Source organism: Haliotis cracherodii, unplaced genomic scaffold, assembly GCF_022045235.1.
Source record: "Haliotis cracherodii isolate W230 unplaced genomic scaffold, xgHalCrac1.p SCAF_11, whole genome shotgun sequence".
In the NCBI taxonomy this organism is placed as follows: domain Eukaryota; kingdom Metazoa; phylum Mollusca; class Gastropoda; order Lepetellida; family Haliotidae; genus Haliotis; species Haliotis cracherodii.
In genome coordinates, this window is record NW_027266266.1 from 45,994,272 (window position 1) to 46,013,588 (window position 19,317).

At 41.5% G+C, this 19,317-nt stretch overlaps 2 protein-coding genes across 3 annotated transcripts; one reads left to right on the forward strand and one right to left on the reverse strand.

Annotated features, from left to right (window-relative positions):
* Positions 1–731: 731 nt before the first annotated feature.
* On the reverse strand, positions 732–11,447 carry LOC139455871 (sedoheptulokinase-like). The gene is given in 7 exon segments (XM_071237415.1): positions 732–1,460; positions 2,869–3,075; positions 4,861–5,036; positions 6,807–7,105; positions 9,032–9,109; positions 9,111–9,365; positions 11,360–11,447. Coding segments are annotated over 6 exon segments (1,395 nt in total). The 5' UTR covers positions 9,351–9,365; positions 11,360–11,447; the 3' UTR covers positions 732–1,065.
* A 1,060-nt stretch (positions 11,448–12,507) lies between these two features.
* Positions 12,508–19,038, forward strand: LOC139455872 (beta-1,3-galactosyltransferase 1-like). 2 transcript variants are annotated; one of them, XM_071237416.1, is made up of 2 exons: positions 12,508–12,543; positions 16,358–19,038. In XM_071237416.1, the coding sequence occupies exons 1-2, from the start codon at positions 12,522–12,524 to the stop codon at positions 17,347–17,349; spliced, it is 1,014 nt and encodes a 337-aa protein (XP_071093517.1). In that variant the 5' UTR covers positions 12,508–12,521; the 3' UTR covers positions 17,350–19,038. The 2 variants fall into 2 exon arrangements, with proteins under 2 accessions (XP_071093517.1, XP_071093518.1); XM_071237417.1 differs by lacking the exon at positions 12,508–12,543 and adding an exon at positions 14,731–14,782.
* The last annotated feature ends 279 nt before the right edge of the window (positions 19,039–19,317 follow it).

Genomic DNA, 19,317 nt, shown 5'->3' on the forward strand with positions numbered 1-19,317 from the left:
TTACCCTCCTGATCCAGTTTTGTCAGATTTCCATTTGTTCCTAAACATGATTAAGGCTCCAGATGGTAAGCATTTCGACTCGAAATGTCACCTAGTAATGAGTGAGAGTTTGGTTTTACGCCGCTTTTAGCAATATTCCACCAACATCACGGCAGGGAACACCAGAAATGGGCTTCACACATGGTCTCTCTCTGGGTTGAGTCACACCAGGACTGGTGTCTGTCTGGGTGGAATCACACCAGGACTGGTGTCTGTCTGGGTGGGGTCACACCAGAATTGGTGTCTGTCTGGGTGGAGTCACACCAGGACTGGTGTCTGTCTGGGTGGGGTCACACCAGAATTGGTCTCTGTCTGGGTTGAGTCACGCAGTTCTGGTGTCTGTCTGGTTGGAGTCACACAAGTTCTGGTGTCTGTCTGGTTGGAGTCACACAAGTTCTGGTGTCTGTCTGGTTGGAGTCACGCAAGTTCTGGTGTCTGTCTGGTTGGAGTCACACAAGGACTGTTGTCTGTCTGGGTTGAGTCACATCAGGACTAATGTCTGTCTGCGTGGAGTCACACAAGTTCTGGTATCTGTCTGGGTGGAGTCACACAAGTTCTGGTGTCTGTCTGGTTGGAGTCACACCAGGACTGGTGTCTGTCTGGGTGGAGTCACACCAGGACTAATGTCTGTCTGCATGGAGTCACACAAGTTCTGGTATCTGTCTGGGTGGAGTCACACACGTTCTGGTGTCTGTCTGGGTGGGGTCACACCAGGACTGGTGTCTGTCTGGGTGGAGTCACACCAGGACTGGTGTCTGTCTGGGTGGAGTCACACCAGGACTAATGTCTGTCTGGGTGGGGTCACACCAGGACTTCACCTTCATATGATAAGCTTCAAACAAACTACAGTAAACTATGGTTATGACGAACTCTAAGGGACCACTAATTTTAGTTCGTAATAACCGTAGTTCTATATAAGCATATATACAACACATAAGTTCATTATATCGGTCAGTTCGTTATATGTGTGTTCGTTATAAACATAGTTTACTGTAGATTCATATTCTTTATTAACGTTACAAAAAATCAAAGTTTAACAATCTTGGCAGCTCCATTGGCAGAATCACCTGACTGTCCATAAACAATGGGAATGTCCTTATACACCAGCTCCAGTCGAGATCGAACAATAGGGTTTTTAGTAATAACTGATCCACTAGCAAGAATTCTTTTCACATGGCCTGATTGTGTTAAAACCTGAGATGACATGAGTGTATGTAGATTGTCTATGATAGAACCACACAGGCCTCTGAACACCTCACCGAGAGATGTGTTACTGCTGGTTATTCCTGCAATGCTAGCTTTCAGGGAAGGTTGGTGGCGCTCTCCATACAGGGTTGGTGTGATGCACAAACTGCAGCTTTCTGATGTCATAGCAGCGTCAGAGAGCTTAGCCCAAATATCAGGTTCAGACACAGCAAACCCTGTAAGAAGAACGTGTCAGTGGTGACATATCATGGTGGGCATATAGTCACAAACAACATACCTAAAAATGTATGCATTTTCTTCTATATGACGGTGGTCTCTAAATAATCGAGTCTGGACCAGACAATCTAGTGATCAATATCATGAGCATCGATCCACGCAAATGTTTTGTTTGTTTGCTGTTTAACACAGCACCCAGCAATATTCCAGCTATATGACGGCGGTCTGTAAATAATTGCGCCTGGACCATACATTCCAGTGATTGATATCATGAGCATCGAACCACGCAATTGGGATCGATAACATGCATCAACCAAGTCAGCTAGCCTGACCAGACGATCCCTTTAGTCGCCTCTAACGACAAGCATGTTCGCCTTTTATGAGTCCGGACTAGACAATCCACTGATTGACATCATGAGCATCAATCCAAGCAATTGTGGTTCGTTGACATGCATCAACCAAGTCAGTGAGCCTGACCACCCGATCCCATTAGTCGCCTCTTACGACAAGCATAGTCGTCTTCATATTCTTCTGTGGGCAATGTTGCTTTCCTATTGCAATCCATCTTCCCGAGGCAAGGGAACTGACTATAAAAGATTTGGCTGGACTAATGAGTCTATGCATAGTCCAATCAAAATTGCCTAACAAACTAGACATCTGGTTGGTTAACAGAATGGATTTCTATGTGCAGATTTCGTTGACTGCAGGATTTGAAAAGCATGTGTACTGTCAACTTGGTGTCAACAGATATTTTGCAAATCTTTCTATGTTTTTAATCAAGGTACTCAAGTCATTTGATGGGCTTCGCTGGGTAATACCCGTTTAATTACAATATAGCTCTTGATTATTGATCAGATCATCATGACTGGACATCTTGTTACGGGATATGAGAAGAACAACAGGAGAGAAATAAAAGGGACATAACTCGTAATAGCCACTGGTGGCGCTCCGAACGAACTAGGGTGGAAACTGGACTTTAATAGTCAGTTAACGCCCTTGCCCGGAAAGATGATTGCAATTATACATGTTAACTTTGGCATTGACAACTTTGATTTATTGCAGCAAAATATGTCAATTTAGTTTTAATAACACAAAAACACATATTCTCAGGCAATGGCTATTTAGAAGGTGAGGTGATAGAGATTACTGAAAATCTGGAAAGTTTTGTGCCATGATATTACTGCGAGTGGCTAATGATAGCCTTTACTGCATCTAGAAAGTTTTGCAACACCCTGTTAAGATTGCTAAATATCAAAGCTTCTTTGGTCGGTGTTATATTTGATAAGTAGGAAGCTGCATTATGAAATGGTAACTCTGTGTCAGTCAGTGATTTGTAAACTATCGAAGATGCATGTGTTGTTGTTGTTGTGGACAAGGGAGGTTGGAGTATGACTTAAACAGACCTACCAAACTCCCCGAACCATCCTTGCAGCATTGACACAAAGTGTTGTAGTACGTTGCCACCATTCAGACCAGTACTCAGGGCCAGGTACTCATCACCGAAGTAAGGGAAATAACACAATGTGGCAGACTTGTCCTCCAGAGAGTTAGACTTCACGGAGTTGTCTCCCTTGACAACATAGCCCATTTGAATGGATGTGCTCAGGTTCAGGACTGAACAGATTGTAACAGCGCATGAGAAATTTTCTTCAATTGATTTTGAAAGTTTTACAATATATTGTACATAAATATACGTATCCTGTCTCACACTATGCATTTCGCCTTCTTCTTTCGATCATGGTGTGGTAACGGCCTAGGTATACTTATCCCATCTCACACTATTCATTTTGCCTTCTTCTTTCGATCATGGTGTGGTAACGGCCCAGAACGAAGTTTCCAGCTTCAAAACATTTTGCCTGAACACATCACCATGGTCACCACCTAACCAAATGGGTCATGCACTGTAATCCCATGCATCGCGACACCACATGACCTGGTAGCCTGACACAACCTACCACATCATTCTCTTTCTTAGAGCAGATAGGCTGGTGTAACTGTGAGGTGGGGAATGGTGGGGTGGGCATATAACGTGTGAGATAGGATAAGAATATAACTATACAATTTACTGAAAGTTTAAACTTATCCTATCTCACAGTATGCATTTCATTGCAAAACAAAGATCTGAGGACATCCCATTACGGGTCACATCAGAACGACCTTTCTAGGGCCAATCAGAGTGTCGCTTACCAGATCATGAAAATGACAGTCGGAATGAGTTTTCTAATCATGCAACCACGAAATATTTAACACTGGGTATTCCGAACGACAGTTATGGGTTTTATGATTATATCCATACAATCTAGGCAATGTATAAGCCATTCCAGAATGTTCTTATCACTTTCAAATTTTTTAATCGAGAAAATAAACGCCAAAATATGTTTCGAAGCGTAGTTGCCAGTTTGAAACTACGGTCATAAAGCTAGAGAAAGCTGCGCTCTGATTGGCTAATGTCGATTACTTGTCAGTCATTTCATTGGTCAGTCAAGATTCGTGAAAGTTCGTACTGGCGTGACCCGTAATGGGATGTCCTCAGATCTTTGTTTTGTGGCAACGAGAACTTAGATCTGATTTTAATGAGATTGCCGACGACTTGGGCTTGACAGTGTCCTTTGATTTCTTGTTGGAGTTTACAGTGCGTGTCCCATTTCTTTGAGTGGTAAGCATGGTGATGCTGGATGTGTTTGGGTGAATTGTATTTTAGAGGCTGGAAACTCTGTTCAAGCACGATTCCACATAGGATTGAAGAAGATAGAAGAATTGCATAGTGTGAGATAAAATTTATCATTACAAGTCAGATTATATAATTATAACATTTAAAAGGCCCCAAACCAGGAAAATATTATGTTCTTATCACCTATCTATCCAATTAAACTCTTAAGATCCTGCACAATGCATTTTATGTATTAATTTGTTTTTTGACCTACCGATCACAGATTTTGACTGTCAAAATCCATAAAAAATAGAAAAGTAAGTGTGGTCTCGGGTAATCTGCAAGCTACCTGTAGCTGTAACATGGTACTGTCATCAAAACACTTCATACCCTTCAAGGAGGGTCACTGGTGGCCCAGTCATCTAAGGTGAGTTGCATCCCTTGGGCATGCCAGCAGCCTATGACTGTCGGTTCGAATCCCGTTTCGCACAGAAGATAAGAAGAAAATAATTATCACTGAATAATATATTTCTTATATTTATGACACATTATCCCCCAAAACAATTATGCCGGTAAGTTAGTTTTTGCTAAGAATAAGGAATATGATTTTGACAGTGTTGCGACCATAACATCTTTTTCACATCCCTAACTAATTGTCAAGACAACTGCACAAAACATTCATAAAATCATAATTATAAGTTTTTACCTCTCATGTTTCCTGAGACAAATATTTACTTGTTTGGAATTACCTGCGTCGTGAGGGTCCTGTAGGATAGAAAGGAAGGCACATTGGATGTCCCCCAGCGCTGCATACACTGGGATGTGAGGCTGGATGTCCAGCCAGGGATGCTGTAGCTGACCGGCTACATTCCCAGCGGGCACAACCTCCTCCAAGAGGTCAGTCGGGAAGCCATTCTCAGACAGTCTGCGAAATTAAGTTGGAAAATGACTTTCAGATGTAGACACATATTGTAACAGTGTAAACATGGAATCTTATTAAAATCAGATCTTAGTTCTCACTACTGCTAAACAAAGATCTGAGGACATCCCATTACGGGTCATGTCTGAACAACCTTTCAATCAACCAATCAGAGCGTCGCTTACCAGATCATGAAAGTGGCAGTCGGAAGGTGATTTCTAATCATGCAACCTTGAAAACTTTAACAAAGGGTATTCTGAACGACTGTTATGGAGTTAACGACTGAATCCATACAATCTGGACCATCTATTAGCCATTCCAGAATGTTCTTTTGTTAGGGTTTCAAATTTTTAATCAAGAATTTGTCAAAATATGTTTCGAAGCATTGTCTCCAATTTGAAATTAGTGCCATAGAGCACAAGAAAGCTACCTTCTGATTGGCTAATGTCGACTTCTTGTCAGTCATTTCATTGGTCGGTCAAAGTCCGCGCAAGGTTGGTCTGACATGATCCGTAATGGGGTGTTCTCAGATCTTTGTTTAGCGGAAGTGAGAACTAAGATCTGATTTTAATGAGATTGTATAAATATGCATTGTCCATTTTCCTTCATACATCTGTAAAACAGAAGACAACCATTTAATATGAGACAGAGTTTAACACAAGGCAGAATTGTCCGTCCAGTATGCACAAATGGATAGAAGGGATGCAGAAATAAAATATATTGCATCCCAACAGAGTAATATTCATTGTACAGAAGTACAGCCCTCTAAGTTTGCATTATAGTTAGGGAGCCAAGCGGCTTCCAACATGAATATTAAAGGAGCCAAACTTAAGTGTTTAGGAACCTACCATTTTTTCCAAGGAACCAGACTGAGAATCTGAGATAGGACATGTTTGCACAGGTTTCATTTGGGATAGGACACATGTTTGCACAGGTTTTGTTTCAGATAGGACACATGTTTGCACAGGTTTCATTTGAGGTAGGACACATGTTTGCACAAGTTTCATTTGAGGTAGGACACATGTTTGCACAGGTTTCATTTGAGGTAGGACAAATGTTTGTAGAGTCTTCATTGTGTCAAGCCTAAAGGTGGTTTTTCAATTAGAACATGATAGTGCAGCCGGGTACAACATACTCAAGCTATTAATGAAACCCATGTAATCGTATTAACCTAAATAAATAGACATCATGATATGAAACATTATTAATTAATTATGTATTGGACGTTGGTCCTGCAAACACGACTTGCTAATCAAGATTTGCAACTAAAATCTATTTGTATCTTAAACAGACAGACACCAGTTATTTTTACTCTTAGGTAGCCAAGTGGCGAGCAGTAGATAAATTTAGGTCGCCATTCACAGATTTAGATCGCATTGGTCACCAAAATGGTTGCTACTTAGAGGGCTGAAGTCATTATCAAATCTTTCAGTACAGTACACCACATGCTTTAACTACTGTACCGGACCCAAACAGTTCCTGTCATTTCTTAAGGACCCTTGAAATCAATTATTGAAGGTGCAACATATTATCATTAAAAGACAGTCTGTGCCAAAATGTTCAGGCCCACAAGCTCAAATATTCATCTTGTCATCATTTTCTGAATTTCATTATTTGTCTCAGTTTATGGACAAGTTTTGTGTGATCTTATAATACAAGAAGATATTTTACTGGACTTTGTTTTCGGACTAGTGGCTAAAGTTGTGGACTAAACAGGTATAAAAATGGTGCCAATAGTTTATTTGGGGCTTAATCATCAAAAACTTATATACTGACATGTCTGTGTTCCAAGACAACAGCTGCGTGTTGAAATAGCCCATACTGGCTGCCACTTGGACTGAAGTCACCGGTTTCTTCAAGCCACAGAGTCTCGCTACAACATAGTCCATCACTGAACCACTGCAGTCGTACCCCATGTCAGTGACGACCTCCCCCTTATGGCGAGTCAGCCAGAACAGCGTGGCACAGCCATGCCCCGTGGCCAGCTGGAGGTGGGAGGAGGGGACTGGGAGGGTGGCCAGGAACTCGGGGGTGCAGCGCTGGTCCATCCATGTGTACAGGGGACTGGTGACGACCTGACATATAAATAGACTTTACACATGGTCAGGTGTAAGCTGTCTTCATGTTCATAAAACCTGAAACATAACATTAAAGAGGTGAGAGAGTCTCGAGGAGTTCGGCCACATAACATTAAAGAGGTGAGGGAGTCTCCAGGAGTTCGGACACATAACATCAAAGAGGTGAGAGAGTCTCGAGGAGTTCGGACACATAACATTAATTAAGTGAGGGAGTCTCCAGGAGTTAGGACACATAACTTCAAAGAGGTGAGAGAGTCTCGAGGAGTTCGGACACATAACATTAATTAAGTGAGGGAGTCTCCAGGAGTTCGGACACATAACATAAAAGAAATGAGGGAGTCTCAAGGAGTTTTTTATTGGGTCTTAGTTTGATCAGTACTTAAGTTACATCGTGACTTGTCAGTTTCAGAGACATATGACATAGGTCTGCAACTCTAGTGAAGCCTGCGAGCATGGATTATATGGAGCTGAAAGACCCTGTCTCATGACTGGGGAGACCGCCTCCGTGGTCTAGTGGTACAGCGTCCGCCCAGAGAGCAGAAGGGCGGGGGTTTGATCCCCTGCTGCGGCATACCAAAAGAAGTTAAAAGAAGGTGCTAGTTTTTACCCTGCCTGGCGTTTGGCAGAAAGGGGCAAAGACAAGTACAGGTGTATTGTGTCTGAGTGGGGTATTCATGTTAAACTGAGGCATGGTATCTCAGTGGGCTAGCACTGTAAAATCTGCATCAGTCCGGACTGATACAAGCACACACACATGTATGCATGCACGTTGCTACATAAGAGCAATAAGCTTGGATGTGACGCTAAACCCCATTTGACCTCACCTCACCTCATGAATGGGGTTTAAATACCATAATCACTAATCCTGGCATAGCTGCTTGACACCCTCAGGGTTGAATCACAAAGTCTGAATATTTGATATCACATGGTTACATCACATTGACATTTCTTATATAAATCCACAGAGGATCTGATATTTTTTGTTTCTTCTGTTTGTTGTTTAACGCCGCACTCAGCAATAATCCAGCTATATGCCGGCGTTCTGTAAATGATCAAGTCTGGACCAGACAGTCTAGTGATTGGCATCAGGAGCATCGATCCATGCAATTCGGATACAATGACATGCATCAACCAAGTCAGCAAGCCTGACCAACCGATCCCATTAGCTGCCTCTTACGAGCATAGTCGCCTTTCGCGGCAAGCATGTGTTGCTGAAGACCTATTCTCCCCAGATCTTCACGGGTCCAGAGGATCTGAACTAAAACAGAGTCAATGAATGTTGTTTCAGATCCCAGTGGACACTATTCCAGTCATATCATAACAGCCTGTGGAGCAATGTGTGTAGGCAAACAAGTGGTTGATAGCATGAGCAACAATCCCAGCCACTTGGTGCAGAATACAGGGTACTCATCTTCAGCACTTACAACAAGCATGGATTGGCTCAACTTATCAGCGCTCCAGATAACTTTTTGAGCAACTGAGGTTTTACTTGAAGGTTTCTATTTCAATTGGGTTATTACATTTTTCATTGGGTAACCAATATGTTTTCACTTATCTATTCATCACTCTATTGGGTTTTTCCCAAAATGAGTAAACATTTTGAGATTTCAAAAAAATAATAATAATGTATCAGACGTACATAAGGGTTCTAACTATAGGCTTGACTAGGAAAGTAAATTAGCTCGTAATTGTGTTTCGGAAATTAGCTCCATTGTACGCATGCTGAAAAAGCTTCATTGGGTATTTACGCATGCTGTTATTATACATTTGAGTTTTTCATTTAATGCATGCGTTTCTGTACGCAAGTTAATTGAAAGTAACTGGGTTTTGAATAATTTTTTTTTTTTTTTTACGCATATACGCAGCTTATCTGTAGCTCTGGCTATTCTGGGTAAGCTTCATGAAAAGCGAGTGCTGAATCACCTTTGTGTCCAGATCAGTTGCTTCCGCAACCTCCTTGCCCTTCCACAACATGATCCCATGCATCTGCCCCGTCACCCCCGATTCCTTCAACCTGCTTCTGGGCACAAGGTGGGATCTTCCTGATGCACTCACTCAATGCGTGCAATATTTTGTCAGGGTCCTGCTCGGATCCAAGATGGCCGACATCACTGACAGTGTCTGCTGCTGACTTCTGGGAAGCGGAACAGATGGTTTCTTGTGACACAATGTCCAGCACAGACACCTTGACTGATGTCGTCCCAATGTCAATACCCAGTGCATAGGCGTGGTTCTTGGACATAGCTTCACTTCAGATCTGAAAGAATATGAAATTATATAGCATGTGAGTTGACATGAGGTTATATCGTCACATTCAATATTACTGTACTTATATAGTGACATTCATGCACGTGTACGTGCGAATCTGCTTGTACTTGCCCGAACTTCTACCAGGTCCAAAGTGCAAGTCCACGGAGAAACCATGCCGCGGTTTTAACATTGATACCCAGTAGACACAGCATAATAGCTCCTAGCCGACGAGTACCATAATGCCGAACTACAGGAAGGGTAACAACAAGTACCATCTTCTAACCATGTTTGGGGCGGTCCGGTAGCCTAGTGGTTAAGGCGTTCGCTCGTCATGCCGAAGATCCGGGTTCGATTCCCGACATGGGTACAATGGGTGAAGCCCATTTCTGGTGTTCCCCGCCGTGATATTGCTCGAATATTTCTAAAGGTGGCGTAAAACCAAACTCACTCACTCACTCTAACCATGTTTGGTATGACACGGTCGAGGATCAAACCACCAGATATGAATTTGATGTCAAATGTGCAAACTGATGAGAGTTGATCCTCTATGGCCGCCACATTACATGACTTCAACATGTTCAACTTGCCATGCCAAAGAATGAAAGACAGTTCACCCATGTATAGGCTTCACATGATTTTGGGGAGAAAATCAGTCAATTATAGCTAATGAGTCCGTCACCACAAAAACTGAGGAATAATAGTGAGTGGGCTTGACCCCACTTTGAACAGTATTCCAGTTTATCACTGCATGTCAACATCATGTAGGAGGAAGGCCCGAAGTAAAGCAGGTCTTAGACGTTTACCACTTTTACCCACAAGCACTGATATGGTGCCGACAAACCTTGAAATATAATCATGTGAACCGGGATTCAAACCCATGATCACAGGATTCTGGTGTGCCCAAGGGAAGCAACTCTGCACAGCGAATTGTTATACCTCAAGACGACTGGGCCGCCCGTGGATAATACATAATTATGCATAGAACAAACACAACAGAAAAGATATATATTTGCTTCGACCTTAATTAGACAAAGAATCTGACTGCATATCCCAGAATCTTGGATTAATGTGATCACTGCAGAATTGTACTGGTAAAATATTACTTAGTTTGTTTATTTAACCGAAAATATAAAATGTTATTAAAGAGGCACTGATCCCTGGGACTGGTTGTTGCCTTTATTATTGTACCCGGATGATAAAGCATAAACCTAGACTAGTTCGCAACCTGTGCTGCGCAATTTGTAGGCGCATTTGTCACTTTTATTGATAGTATAAGGGCGTATGGTCACATTGATCAACAAAATGGAAATTGGAAATAATAAGGAAATGTAGGTATCGTTGTGGGTAGCATCGGTAATGGTGATGAAGTTTTGATAAGTCACTTGCTTGGTAATTGTGCGATTTTTGTTTACATTATTTTGACTTGCAACACAAAGTAAATATTTCTCCTGAGCATTGCATATTTTATTGTGTTTATATTTTTACAGTCAAAATGTGCAAAATTTTCACTTAGAAAATTTATTAAACGCCTGAATATTCAGTTATTTTACAAATTGACTGAAAAATATGTCCATCTGTATTATTATGACAACGAATTCCAAACATTTTGATGTTTAATATCAACACCAAGAGACTGAAAATGTTACGATGAAAAGTACATTTCTATATCGTTTGGCTTCTAATCCTACATAATAATCTACTGTGGTGTTTTTAGGCCCTTTTGGTCGTCTTAATCAATTTTGGTCAATCTGTTAAACATGTTAAAGAAATGGAGAGATTTTTCAGTCAAAATGACTGAAATATTTACACATTTTATAAATTGCCTGAGAGAATCACATTTTACAAATTGACTGTAATATACAAAGGAAAAGACTTGTGAAAACAACGTCTATCGCGCATGGAAGAACTTCCCAACCATGACGTAGAGGAACAAGAATGAATCTGTCCAATGCTACTGCAAATGAAGGAAAACAAAATGCGAATATCATAATTACAACCTACCAAATTTAGGTGTATAATTTTAGGCAGCTTCCTTGTTTGAGGAATGTATCCGTGAATATCCACACAAAGGAACAATATCCCAAACGGCAGCAGCTGTACAGAGAAACATATTTGATGTCACGTGTCTCTGTAACAATCAAATATTTTAAAATATATATATCGTTTCGGGATATCATAACCTGTGTTCGTTTCTCAACTGATTGTTTCAGGTGTTTCACATAGGTGTCAAGTCTCAAAGGTCGACTGAGAAAGCCCACGTGACAACTATTTTCATAACGTCCACGTGCATATTACATAACACACATTTCACCTCACTTCTAACCTGGATTTAGATTGAATCATTACCCCAGACACAATAAATGCCAAATGGGAAGCTTCCTCTTGTATTCGGAGTGGTGCTACCACTAATTATACCTGCAATAAATTCATTAACTGAGCATCAAGTGAATGACGACAAATACACAAGTGTAGGGTTATACCAGAAAACGTGGATGACAACAAGGGAGTAGTAATCATATTATCGACGCAATCCGAAATCCGAAAATGCTTTCACTGCATTGATACTTTTTTTTAAACTATAACAATCAGGGGTATTTCCAAATGACGACAACCGATGAGCTCCGCCGTTCTTTTTGTCTATTTGTTTAGGCTGAAGAAATTAATTAACATGCGTCCTTTGTCGAAATCTTAGATCACGGTTAGGCCTAACCAATCAGTGTTCAAAACTGGGTAAAACAGATATTGCCTCCAAGTTTATTTTGCTGTCCTTGCAGACGGTAACCCAGTCTCTTGTCACGCTCAGTTGCGTTGCGTATCATCCAGGTACTCTCGGGGGAAAAAACAATAACAAAGGCAACAACCAGTCCCGGGGAATGTGCTTTAGATCAGTGCCCCTTTAATGAAGTCAGTTAATTCATGTCAGTTTTGATTCAAAAGAACATTTTATTTTATTTTATAACCACATGGTTATCATGCAGTCACTGATTTCAAACAAATATGAGGAAGGGGGATACTGGCGGAAGTCTTTCCAAACATTTACCTTGTACAGTCTTAAAAGTATGGGTCTCACCTGTAACTTCCCCCAGTCAGGATTTTCTCATTAGAGTTATCTGCCCTTGATTTAAAAACCCAATCCTGCTTCCTGTCAAGTTTCGGAATCGGCATGTCAACAGCGATAGTTTATGGTAAATTTCACATCACGGAGTTTGCACAGCAGTGTAATTGATAAAGCGGTTGCACATATATTTTGCAAATATTGTAGGATGATACTGATATAGCCACATGAGACTTGTAGGCCTACATCGATATTAATTATTTATTCATATAAGCAATCCACGCATTTGACAAGATCACATCTTCAGATCTGATCTTGCCATGTGACATCTGGGCTTTTTACACAGGCCCTTAAACAGGATATGTATATTACTGAAACACCGGACCCATATATATAAATAGATATATGGATCCGGTGTTTCAGTAATATTACTATCCTGCTTCAGGGGCGTTTTGAGGCCATGCTAAAATAAGGTCACTTTGACCTGCTCGTGGCTAAAAAACACGAATGCCCTAATACTAGACTTGCACTTATCTCAGAGGCAATAATTATTAGTTTAGATAATATTTTCTAGATTATATAAATGATAAGAACAAGTTGTCCAAGTAAGAAACTGGCGTCCTTTACTTAATCCTGCAGTGTCTGCTTATGTTGCCTAGCTATTATAAGGATAGAATTACTATACACCCACAGACTTATCATTCAGGACAGCCTTGGAGCAAGGCTACTCCAACACTTATAAAGGGATATGCGCTAGGGCTGGGCTGGGTAACTCGGGTACTCGGGTCGGGTAGGTCCTAAGAAGGACCCGGTACCCACAGGACTACCCGGACCCATGGTTAGTCACGTGATATATTGTTTGATGACAAAAACTCACTATAGCTCATTGGTTACACCACAAGTCGCTAATGTTCTCATTTCTTTCTGACGATGCACACATTCCTTTTGGCTGGTATATGTTTCAGTAAAGATAAAACTTCAGTCAACTTCAGTGTATTGATCGTTTGATACAAGAATCTAAATAGTTTTGGCCAGGGCTGCAATAAAACAATTCCCAATCAGACATTTTGTTCCCAACTCTTGAGACCTGCAGTGGGTACCCGGGTAGGGCCGGGTAATAAGTGATCGGGTACCTGGGTAGTAAATTTGAACTCGTCCCAGCCCTAATATGCGCTGCAATGCCATCCGTGAAGTGCTGGTGTTCTAAGATTGTAATTTATCTTTATCTTTAACCACAGGACCATGTAACTATTCATGCAAATAATGATAACAAACAGATGAGGCCGAAGGCCATACACTTGTGATATTGATAACATATGATAACAACAATTAGGCCTATGGGGTAACCAGAGCTGGTAACCTCCGCACCATGTGATACAAGTGTCTCTGCGTTGTGCGTCCAGGCAGGTCACATATTTACAAGGTCCACTTCGAGTGTTATTGTGTGTGGTTATGTCTATTTAATTTTAAAAATCTAAACATGAAATGGTTGGACAATGTTAATACTCAAAGTTGAAGGCACAAGAAGTCCAGATGTGACTGTTTTGTTACCGTATTCGACGTAATAAGCGCCCAGGGCGCTCTAAAAATTAGAAATAGGGGTCTCTTATTCGAATATTATTTTGGTGGAAAAAAACAAGTTGAAAGATAAATTTTGTGGATAACGCTGACACCCTGAACTGTTTATATACAACAGATATATTATAGAATTTAATTGCCCATAATTAAGGGTGCATATAACACACGAGTGCGTATTATACACGAATAGATAAGTCTTGTGTACATTGATCAATCGGAAGGGGTGGTAATTGGGATAGTTCACTTGCCAATAAATGAACAAATATCGCCGTGGGCGCTTATTAGAGCGGGGCGCTTTTTAAGTCGAATACGGTAATTGTAATACAAGTGATAGCTTTTGTAGGAACAGGGCTCCAGACAATTTTTTGGGCCATTGTGTATTGTTTGTTTGCACTCCTGTTCATAATCTGGAAACCTCTAAGACGTTCAATGATCTTTTTTCGATTCCCCTTTCCTTTCCCTTTCGATAATTGAGATAAAAGAGATATGAACATACATTTAACTGTACGTCTAAACTAAAACATGGTCAGCTTAAAAACAATTGTGGAAAATCTACTTGATCTAGATATGTATAGTTTCTATTTTACGCTGAAAACTGTGAAGGCAATCCGGTTTGATGTCGTTAGTTATTTTAACGCCGCACTCAGCAATATTCCAGCTATATGACGGTGGTCTGTAAACAAATGAGTCTGGATCAGACAATCCAGTGATTGATATCGTGAGCATCGATCTACGCAATTGGGATCGATGACATGCTTCAACCAAGTCAGCGAGTCTGACCACCCGATCCTGTGAGTCGCCTCCTACGACAAGCATAGTCGCTTTTTATGGGAGTATAGGTTGTTGAAGACCTATTCTACCCCGGATCTTGGGCCATTGTGTATTTAGTTACATGTGAACATTCAATTTGGGTATTGATCATGTTTATAGTTGTCTTTGGGTACTCAAAATGTTTATGCATTTCGACACCACTTGCCATTCCTTAGGGTTAGTTTTGAGGTAGGGTATGGGTTAGCTAATATTCCAACTTTATGACAGCGGTCTGTAAGTAATCGAGTCTTGGTCCCATTAGTCACCTCTTACGACAAGCATTGCCACCTGTCACGGCAAGCACGGGTTGGTAGTGATGTGGTCAGGTGAGGTGAAATTGGGTTTAACGTCGCGTCCAAGATTATTGCACTTATATAGCGACGTGCATGTACGTGTGTGTGGCCGCTTGTACTAGTCCGGACTGATGCCGATTTACAGTGCTAGTTCACCGAGATACCATGCTGCAGTTTAACATGACTACCCCCCTCAGACACAGAAAACTGACTCGAGCCAACCAGTCCTTGTTTTATCCCCTTAATGCCGAGCCCAAGACAGGGTAAGAACAAGTACCATCTTTTAACGTCTCTTGGTATGGTGCGGCCGGGGATCAAACCCCAGACCTTCCGCTCTCCGGGCGGACGCTCTACCACTAGACCACTGAGGCTGTCTGGTAGTGATGTACCTGTAGGGGTTCTGGGGCAGAACAGGTTTCCATTAACCAGGCATGTTGTATGATCGACCAAACATGAGCATTGGGTGGTCACAATATGTGACCAAGGTGACATTGATAAAATATTCAGGTTTTTATCGGGGGGCACAGGTGGCCCAGTCGTCTTGGGCACCCCAGAAACCTATGGTTGTGGGTTCAAATCCCGGTTCGCCCCGATTATGTTTCTAGGTTTGTCAGCACCATACCTGTGCTTGTAGGTTTCACCGAAGTGGTAAACGTCTAAGACCTGCATCACTTCGGGCTTTCTTACCACATTAAGCTGACATGCCATGATATGACTGGAATACTGTTAAAAGGGGGGTTAAACCCAACTCACTCATTCAGGTTTTTACCTTTCGTCTTCTTACAATGTTTAAGATTTAGGCAGTCTCACTGGCTATTGGAAAATAAAACATTTGGTGTCTTTCTTGTGTTGTTTGAACAGAACAGGTGACTGTGCTCTCATTCATTTTCTGCGTTATTTGTGATTTTTCAACATTTTCCTGAGGCAAGGAAGTAAAGTGACTGTATAGTCCTGTTTACACCCTTGCCAAAATTTCTACACATCGTTTGCAAATCCTGCAATCGACCAAAATCTGGACTGCAGTTTACGAACTGGATGTTGGTTTCGTTACAAGATTTTGATTGAATTATGCATAGACTTGTTAGTCCAGCCAAAATATAACTCCATAATTCAAGCCTAGTATGGCAAGGGTGGAATATGGACTTTTATCACGTTTATAGTCGGTTAGCTCCCTTGCCTCGGGAAGATGTTTTTCTATGGCACTTGTGCTTTTGTATTGCATCTGTCAAGCCCTGACCCACTGCCTCCTATTGATTGTTTCAGGACTGGACAACAACTTGAAGACTGCCCGACCAGTTATGCCATGTGGCTTCTCCCGACGCAAACCTCTCTGTCTGCTGTGTGGGATCCTCTCCACAACAGTGATCCTGTACATCATGATCAACATCATCAGAGGCAACAGGAACAGAGTGACAGTAGACGTGTTTCAGACTGGCTTCTTTGATTACAATGGCACACATGACTATGACTACATCTTTACAGCTCAGGAGACTTGTGGAAAGGGAAGAAGAAATCAATCCGTTTTCTTGACTGTGGTCGTCGAAACTGCACCTGTCAAGTTTGCAGAGAGGCAGGCAATACGCGAGACCTGGGGATCATGGGTAAAACTGTATCCAAATATCCGTTTGGTTTTCTTCTTGGGGCTCACGGACAATACAACACAAGCCAAACTTGGCGAGGAGAATCAGAAGTTTAAAGATATCGTCCAAGAAACTTTCGTCGACTCATATCAAAATTTGTCGATCAAGTCAGTCGCTGTTTTACGCTGGGTGTCTACATACTGTCGAGAAGCCAAATACGTTTTGAAAAGTGATGATGATATGTTTATTCACATTCCTAATCTAATAAACCTCCTTATGAAAGAGAAGTATGAACGGACCATTCTGGGATGTCTCGTGAATGGTGCTGCACCTATACAGGATCCCAACTCGAAATGGTATACGCCAACGTCAGACTTTCCTATGAGCACATATCCAGATTATACAAGTGGCACCGCCTATGTGGTATCTGGTGATATTGTATACGAGTTGTATCACATGGCTTTGCACACCAAGATGTTTTGGTTAGAGGATATATATATTACGGGGATATGTGCAAAGCGAATCAAGGCAAGACTTGTTAATAGTGCTGGGTTCACTTTCTTCAAGCGGGAGGTAAACGGATGTGCTTATAAGTACGCTATATCAGGACACGACAACACAGTGGAGGACATCATCACAATCTGGAGCGATTTGCAGCAGAACAAAACTTGCTAGACCCCATGTGTATCTGTCATCTCCTGAGGATTCTGGATTAGAATATAGGGCCCCAGCAACCATGCTGGTGAGAGGCGACCAAATGGATTGGCTGGTGTCACTCGATGACTTGGTTCATTGCATGTCATTCTACCATAACATTGTACAGTTGTAAAATGCTTGATTCTGATTGGTTAAAAAGAGGTTTCCTTTTTGCTATGGAAAACCCTTTTAGATATATGAAGCCTTTTCACACGAAAAACATGTGTATGAATACATCGATAGCCTACATATTGATTCATAAATTATTAATATTTTTAATCAAGGTGCTCAAATGATTTGATGCAAGACCCTTTTTATCACAATATAGATCTTGATTAAAATTCAGATCTTCTTGACTGGATGCCGCTATTTTGTTTGAAGTAAATGGAAGAGATATGAGAGGTGGGATCTGATTGGTCTATAGGAGTGACATAGACATGATAGAAGGGACATAACTTGTAACAGCCACTGGTGGTACTACGATCAAGCCACGAAATTCCAGTGTAGTTCAGCAAGGGTGGAAACTGGACTATCGCAGTCAATCAACTCCCTTGCCTCAGGAAGATGCTCCTACTCGTACCCCTACAGCAAGGGTTGTTGTTGCTCATGCTATCAATCACTGGATTGTCTGATCAAGACGGGATTCATTACTGACCGCCGTCATATAGCTGGAATATTGCTGAATGCGGCTTTAAACAAACAAACAAACAAACAAACAACATGCTGAGAACATAATTCTTGGTGTTTTACATTAGTAAATGGTGCAGGTGCTGTTTTTTGTGAACCTATTTACACAATAGTTTGTATGTTACCTTGATCTAGTCCTGGAGATATGAGCTGTGAATCAATTAAATTTTGTATTTAACTTGTGTGTCAAAATGTAAATGATCGATATATTACCTGAAGCTATTGAAAGCTTATTATTTGTCTGTGATCTGTCCATATGTCCGTTTGTCAGATTTTCTCTTCTGTTGCCATTACTTGCTGAATGCCCCCACCAAATACTTTTCTTCCAAACGCCAGACTGCACGGCATGAGAGAGATATTAAAAACAACAACTTTTTTGTAAAACTTATTTTCGAAATGTTAATTAGGTATATTTTTGGTGATGGTGTTTCTGGAATCCAAGATAAAAGACATTTCTTTGCAACATCGTTCCAACATGGAAAGATCACCTTTGTGGTCTAGCGGTAGAGCGCCCGCCTGGAGAGTGGAAGGTCTGGGGTTCGATCCCCGGCTGCGTCATACCAAAAGGCGTTAAATGATGGTACTTGCTGTTACCCTGTCTGACGCTCGGCATTCAGGGGCTAAAACAAGGACTGGTCGGCTCGGAGTCAGTTTTCTGTGTCTGAGTGGGGTATTCATGTTAAACTGCGGCATGGTATCTCGGTGAGCTAGCACTATAAATCGGCATCAGTCCGGACTGGTACAAGCAGCCGCACACATGTGCATGCACATCACTATATAAGTGCAATAATCTTGGACGCAACGTTCAATCCCATTTCACCTCACCCACCTTCAGGGGGCGATCGGGTAGCCTAGTGGTAAAAGCGTTCGCTCGTCACGCCGAAGACCTGGGTTCGATTCCCGACATGGGTACAATGTGTGAAGCCTATTTCTGTTGTCCCCCGCCGTGATATTGCTGGAATATTGCTAAAAGCGGTGTATAACCATGCTCACTCACTCACTCACCCACCTGGGAAATGACTGCCTTGATTGGACAGTTGCATTTCTGGCTTTAACTTAAGGTTTGTTTACCCCACCTAATTGTGAAACCAATGGTTCTGGGAGATCCCCGGGTCACCATATTATTTGTCTCTTCTTTGTTGACCTTTCTAATTTACATGTCAAGTCAGTCATATCAAGGGTCAATCTTTTTATTTTCATTGTTAGATTGAATTTGTGTTATCATATTTGATGTGTATGTTTAACTGTATAAACATGCAC